The 7,302-nt window shown below is 41.5% G+C and overlaps 1 protein-coding gene across 1 annotated transcript in view; it reads left to right on the top strand.

Annotated features, from left to right (window-relative positions):
• Positions 1 to 4,007, top strand: part of RIMKLB (ribosomal modification protein rimK like family member B) — a 23,275-nt gene extending 19,268 nt beyond the window's left edge. The window contains exons 7-8 of the mRNA XM_075613055.1: positions 3,337 to 3,344; positions 3,947 to 4,007. Of these exons, the coding sequence (XP_075469170.1) occupies positions 3,337 to 3,344; positions 3,947 to 4,007 (69 nt within the window). The remainder of the gene's footprint in view (positions 1 to 3,336; positions 3,345 to 3,946) is intronic.
• Positions 4,008 to 7,302: the final 3,295 nt, after the last annotated feature.

The following is a 7,302-nucleotide window of genomic DNA, read 5'->3' as shown; positions in this document are numbered from 1 at the left end:
CCAGCTCCCAGCTGGTCTTACTCCATTTATCCTACCTTCAAGCCTGTGCACACACTTCTGTTACCTTATACCTTCATACACCCTGCTGTATATATGGAGAGTGATCACTACAGCATGTAGCTGTCTTGCTGTGCACACAGCAATGTATTATAGGTCTTATAAACAGTGCATGGGTCACGTGCAGCTTTCCCTCGAAAAATAGCAGAAGTGCAACAAATAAATCTCATCAGCCCCTTATAACACGTTCTGCACAGTTTCTAAGATCAGTTTTATGCTTTTAGAAAATGTTGCAAGTGTACATCTGTGATGAATATGACATATCATACACACTGCCCTGGTGTTAAGAAATTGCCCTGGTAACATGTGGGACTGCACCCATAATTCTTCCCAGTCTGCTTTTCATTCCTCTGTCTCCCTTCTCAAGAAAAGCTGTTACAGCATTTACATGTGAATGGGGGGGGGGGGGGGGGGGTGGGGGCTTTTGGAGGGAGAGAGGAGGATTGTTTCTGTACTGGGAGTTACGTTACCATTGTATAGTCTGTCACTGCGGTCTCATGTGGCTCTGCATTGGAAAGGCAGGTGAGTTGTATCTGGGTTTTTCCCAACCATTGAGAGCCCAGAACAATCTGCTACAGGGCCCTTTGGCAGCAAAGGAGTCCAAATAAACCCACCTGTGCAAGAAGGGTGCAATGGCATCTCCCCAAATTATTCTCGTCAATTTTCTACCTCCTTCCCATAAACCAATTTTACTGATAAAATGGGGGGTTCAAACATGCAGGGGCTGCTTCCCGCCCGCAGCCTGTCTCATTCCTACGTCCTCCCCAACCAATCCCACGGCCTCCTATATAGAAACCCACACACTACAGAGTGAACCAGGAGTCTTGTGAAGTCAGAAACCCCTCTCCCCCCCACTCCTCCATCACAGCGTTAAAGGTTTTTGTTATTATTTTTTTTTTTTTTAAACTTATTTAAGCCAACAGCCAAAAAAAGAAAAAAAAATCCGGAATGTAATAAAATGTCAACTATGAATTGAAACAAGTCTGCTTGCTAATTTCTTTAATAGTGTATTATTCATGGTATAAAGGCAGCGTCATACAATTATGGGGTGTGTAGGTTGAAGAGCAACTCCATACAATCAACTGTGTTTTTGTGTGTATAATGTAGATATAAGAAGGTTGTATATATTTATTAGAGTCATATATTTATTTTTTCAGATTGAGGAGGTCCCCATTTGATGAGAGTACTTGTCCTGGAGAACATTGACTGCTGGGGTCTGCTTTGCTTTGGCAGTGAATAGAAAGTTGCAATGTGATAGGGATGTACCTTTTCATTTTTTTGCCCCCACAGACGGCTCTAATTTTTGTTTTGGTACGGTAAAGGGTCTTAATTTGTTGACAACAGAGGGACCCTGGCGTTGATTTGACTTGTGTGCATTGACATGGGTATTCAAAGAACCAAAGTCATCAAGTAGAAAGGCTAAAATGTATGGATTCAATGTTGAAGATTTAGAGCATATTGATTAGAGGGTTATAGCTTTTCTTTTCTTCGCCCCAGAACTGCAAGGGCTGAGTTGTGCGATTGAATTGCTGTTTTGGTCCAAGTGAAGTTAGATTAAGTGTGGCGATATAACCAGGAGGAGTTGAAACATAGAAAGGGAATCCAGGTAGTTAATTTAGTTCACTAATCTGTCGATATTTAATAGTCCACAGTTGCAATAATGAGCAGGGTTGAGTGCCATTTAGCACTGAGTGCACAGCTTGCCACATGTGTGTGCACTCGGAGCAGCCGCTCCGTGGAGCATAGTTCTGGTAAGTTGGCGTTTATTGTTCACTGAGCAGGCCCTGGCTGGGACTAGTCGTGCAGAGGTGAGATATGAATGAGGACCAGGAATAGGTAGCTAGCAGGGTTACACTTAGGCTGCGACCATAGTGCAGGAGATGCTCGCTGGCGCTGAAAATGTATGTATAGTGAGCGTGTGCACAAGCGTGACGGGGAGACCGGTGCTTCACACAACAAGCGAGTTTGAATTTCCCGCACGACGGCCGGGTCACGGCCGCGCCCCCTGACGAGCCTCTGCCGCCTCTGCCTGCAGGACAGGAAATTGCATGCGCACGCCTGCTTCTACTATAGCCGAGGCCTAAGTATGGTGGAAGAGGCAGTCCAGACCTGAGCTGACTCATCTCAATAGATTTGCCAGATAGTGACGATATTGGGGAATTAAGGGCAGGGGTGGCAAGGCTGGGGAGACAGATTCCTCTAGCATCCAGGGGAATAGTCCCTCCAGGACAGAGGACAATAGATACTTGAGACCTAGGCAGGTTGTCGTAGGGTATGCAATCTTGCCACAACGGCATATACCAAGGGTGTGCAAAGTCTTCTCCATGTTCCCTTCCCCCTGCTCGGCTCCTGCATCATTTTGCCATGCCAATGTGCCGTCACCTGCCATGGCGACGCGTCACTGGAAAGTTGAATGTAAAGCTAGAGGCCTCGCCCGATCCCTGGCATTTTATTTAAATGCCTTCGGGGAAGCGCGAGGCCTCGTGTCACTGCTGTGCCCCCTCTTCCACACCCAGAAAATCTTGGGGGCATGCTCCCCAGTCTGCGCACCCCTGGCATATACCAAGGTTTGGCACACTTTGGATCAGGTAGACAAATTGTTGGAAGGGGCTGGGAATGACCCACTGGTCTTGGTACAGGTCGGCACCAATAATAAAGTTAGAGAAAGATGGAGGGTCCTAAAAAAAAAAATTTTTTGTGGATCTAAGCGGCAAGGAGCTCCAAGGTAGTATTTCAGAAATGCTGCCAGTGGTACGTGCTAACCCATGGAGGCAGTTGGAGCTTAGGAAAGTTAATGCATGGCTGAGGATTGGTGCAGGAAGGAGGGATTTGGGTTTTTAGAGCACATAGTCTGAGAGGTACTAATCTTTTAAAGTAGGGAGTCCTGTACTAGGGCAGAGGATATTAAACAGGTTGGCAGAGATTTTAAACTAGGAATGAGGGGAGCGGAAGAAACTAGGTAATTGACTACTTTTCTCCAAACATTTGGGAGTTGTGACTGTATAAATGACAGAAAAATAAAAACTACATAGGGTAGTAACTTTTAGGCAGTATTGAAATACTTCTTGATAAAGCACTGTGTTGTGTGAAACCCGTAGCAGGGTTCACACATTCTTTGTAATGTTGGTTAGACAATAAATATTTTTCAATTTTTTTCTGTCTCCCAGGGCAGTGCGCTACTTTGTGTATTTTTTTTCCAAATATTAAAAGATGATGGGTCTTCAATAATCCTACTCACACTTTGGACAATAACATTAAGCGTCTCCAAATCTGTGGCAGATGTTGTGGTAAGTATTGATGTGGTTGTCTGGTGTACTCGAAAGATAAGAGAAGACAATGTGTCGAACAAACTAATTCCCACGTGAACCCCTGATTACATCAAAATGTATCACAGGCAGTACGGTAATTGTCCTGAGAGCCGTGTGTGCTGCAGTCTCAATGCAGCTCTCTGCATCCAGTGCAGCAGCGTCCGCCTCTGTTCTCCCAAGTCCTGTCGCATCAGTTCCGGTTCTGTCCAGGAGGGGGCTGGTGCTAAGAGTCCTTGGTTATCACCGAGTAGGCTCCAAACGCACACTTCGTGATTCACAAGATTCGCTTCATTGAGCGAAACATGTAGAGCGAGTTTGGAGTCTATTCGGTGATACCTAAGGACCCAGAGCACCAGCTCCCTCCCGTCGGACTACAACCGGAAGTGACGCGACAGGACTTGGGAGAACACAGAGGCGGGCGCTGGATGCAGAGAGCGGTGGTGAGAGCAGCACACGGCTCTCACGACAATTCCCTTACTACTTGTGATGCATCAACATTTTGTAAGCCTTGAATTGGGTTCATGTGGGAAGTAAATAGTTTGCTCGATCTACACTTGTATTGACTTCTCTTGTCTTTTGAGCACACCAGAAAACCACATCATCAATACTTACCACATCTGCCACAGTTTTGGAGACGCTTAATGTTATTGTCCAAAGTGCGAGTAGGATTATAGAAGACCCATCATCTTTCAATATTGCCTTAACGTTGGTACCCTGTCTTATTTTTATTTTTTCCCTCCTGTCATTTATACAGCCTCCACTCCCTTAAGTGTTTGGAGAAATGTGTATGACGTAGACTTGCGAAACAGTCTACTAAGGGTGGAGTAGAGACCTATTTGTGACCTAAATTTTTTTTTTTCTTTCTATTCACTGCGATTGGATTTATGAGCACTTATCACTAAGATACACATTTACTGGGGAGTTAAGAACGCCACTAAGTTGTTTTTTTTTTTTTTTTTTGAGAGGCAGATTTTAGTAAATGTAGGAAGACTACAAGAAATAAATTAGGATGAAGTTCTTGCAGGTAAATATACAGAAGACAAGTGGGCAGTCTTTCAAATATTGTTTGAAAATTACACATGGATGTATACGCCTGGTAACAAATATATATATATATATATATATATTAAAAAAAAAAGACAATGTGGCTAAGCAAAGTGGTAGCAGAAGAAATGGAAGGCTTTGAGATTCTTAAATCGGGAGTGGTACAGGTATCGTAGCATAGAGAATGTAAGAAAGTGTCAACCGGGCAATCGAATTAGCAAAAATTGAAAACCAAGAAAGGAGATTGTAATAGTAAGTAATAACTGATTAGAAAATAAAATATAGAACCCCTTTCAGTGTGAGATTGGCAGGCAAATTATTGGAGATCAGGAGGCGAAGGTTTTAAATTACTTGCCAAGGAAGTATTGTAATTTGCCAAAATATAACAACCTCCAATATTAAGTAACATGTTAATGGGAAGTGCAAAGACTGCTTGATAAATGGAAGATAAACAAAGCACATGGCCCCGATGGTATGCATCCAAGGGTTCTTAAGGAGCGAAGTTCAGTTGTAGTCTAACCATTTTATTTAAAATTCAAGGACTCCCATTTCCACAGGCTCCGTATCACAAGATTGGCGTGAAGCAGACGTGATGCCTATATTTAAAAAGAGCTAGATCACAACCAGGGAATTACAGACCTACAAGCCTGACATCAATAGTGGGGTAGCTACTTGAAGGTTTAGGAAGGGATGATATTCAGGAATATCTAATGGATAACATTTGTTGTAATAGCATGGATTTATGAGAGTGGTCATGCCAAACTAACCTTGTTGGTTTCTTTTGAGCGGATAAGTAGGAATTTAGACCACGGTAATGCAGTTGGTGTGGTAAACTTAGATTTTGCAAAGGCTTTTGATAGAGTGCCACAAATATTTGCATCTTGTTTAAAGATATACAACAGTGTTTTGTCATAAACGGAACCTTTTCAGGTTTGGCTAACATAAGTGGAGTACCTCAAAATTTGGTACTGGGGCCACTGCTTTTTAACATGAGGTTATCCTAGAGAGAAAATTCTCCATCTTTTGTTGATTAATTATATAAGGTAGTAAAATCAGAGCAGGATGTAATATCTTTACAGAATGATTTGGATTAACTGGAAACTTGGGCAGGTAAATGGCAGATAAGGTTTAATATAACTAAATGTAAGTTTATGCATTTGGGAAGCAAGAATAAGCAGGCTACTTACAAATTAAATGGTTCAAAATTAGGTCAATTGTTGGTGGTGAAGGATTTAGGAGAGCTTGTAGATAGCAGGCTTAGCAATGGTCAATGTCAGGCTGTAGCAGCAAAGACAACAAGATATCTTGCATAAAACGGGATATGGATGGAAGGGAAGAAAGTACACACTTGCCACTGTATAAATCATTAGACAACACCTTGAGTATGGCGTACAATGTTGGGCACCACTCCAGAAAAAATATACAATTGAACAAGCAAAAGTACAAAGAAAAGTCACCACATTAATAAAGGCGAGGAAAGTTCTGATTTATGAGGAGGGGCAGCTAAATTAGAGTTGTTTACATTAGAAAGGAGGTGCCTAAGAGGGAATATTATAACTGCATACAAATATATTCCGGGTCAATATAAGGAACTTTTAATAGGACTTTTTATCCCAAGGGCAGGACAAATGACATTGGGTCATCCCTTTTAAGACTGGAGAAAAGGTGATTTTACTAGCATCAAAATAAAAGGTTCTTTACATTAAGGGCAGTTAAAATGTAGAATTCCTTACTCATGGAGACTTAACAGATACAGGCCTCTTTTTAGAAATGTATACAGGGGTATACCAAACAAGTAAACAAGCAAAATCTGATTAGCCATTACTGGAGTCAGTAAGGAATTTACTTTTCCCCTAATGAGACATTATTGGATAATTAGAGGAAAAGTAAATTCCTTCCTGACTCCAGTAGAGAGTCATTGTTACATAGTAGATGAGGTTGAAAAAAAAGACTTATGTCCAAGTTCAACCTATTCTAAAATTTAGACAACCGATACTTTATCCTATATCTATACTCCCTTTATTGATCCAGAGGAAGGCAAACAAAAAACCCCAGTGTCATGTCATATCCAATGAAATCTCATAAGGGGAAAAATAAATTCCTTCCTGACTCCAAGAATTGACAATCGGATTATTCCCTGGATCAACATTCTTCCCATGTATAATTATTTGGTGTATCCCTGTATAACTTTTCTTTCTAAAAAGATGTCCAACCTTTTTTTTTTTTTAACAAATCTATTGTATCTGCCATCACAGTCTCCATGGGTAATGCATTCCACATTTTAACTGCCCTTACTGTAAAGAACCTTTTCCTTTGTTGCTGGTGAAATCTCCTTTCCTCCAACCTTAAGGGATACCCCAGAGTCCTTTGTACTGCCCTTGGGAGGAATAGTTCTTTTGAAAGCTCCCTGTACTGTCCCTGAATATATTTGTTTATAGTTATCATATCGCCTCTTTTCTAATGTAAATAAATCTAATTTAGCTAGCCTCTCATAAGTTAGATTGTCCATCCCCTTTATTAATTTGGTGGCTATGCGCTGAACACTCTAGTTCCGTAATGTATTTTCTAAGGAGTGGTGCCCAAAATTGTACTCCATATTAAAGGTGTGGTCTTACTAATGCTTTGTAAAGGGGCATAATTATGTTTACTTCCCTTCCATCAATTGCCTGTTTAATGCTAGACAAGATCTTGTTTGCCTTTGCAGCTACTGCATGACTTTGGGCACTATTGCTAAGCCTGCTGTTTCCAATCACTCCTAAATCCTTCTCCATCACGGATTCCCCTAATATATCCACATTTAACTTGTAAGTCGCCTGTTTATTCTTGCTTCCCAAATGCATAACTTTACATTTATCTGTATTAAACCTCATCTTCCAAATACCTGCCCAAGTTT

The sequence above is a fragment of the Ascaphus truei genome, chromosome 8, assembly GCF_040206685.1.
Source record: "Ascaphus truei isolate aAscTru1 chromosome 8, aAscTru1.hap1, whole genome shotgun sequence".
Taxonomy (NCBI): Eukaryota; Metazoa; Chordata; class Amphibia; order Anura; family Ascaphidae; genus Ascaphus; species Ascaphus truei.
This window is presented reverse-complemented; position numbering and strand designations above follow the sequence as displayed.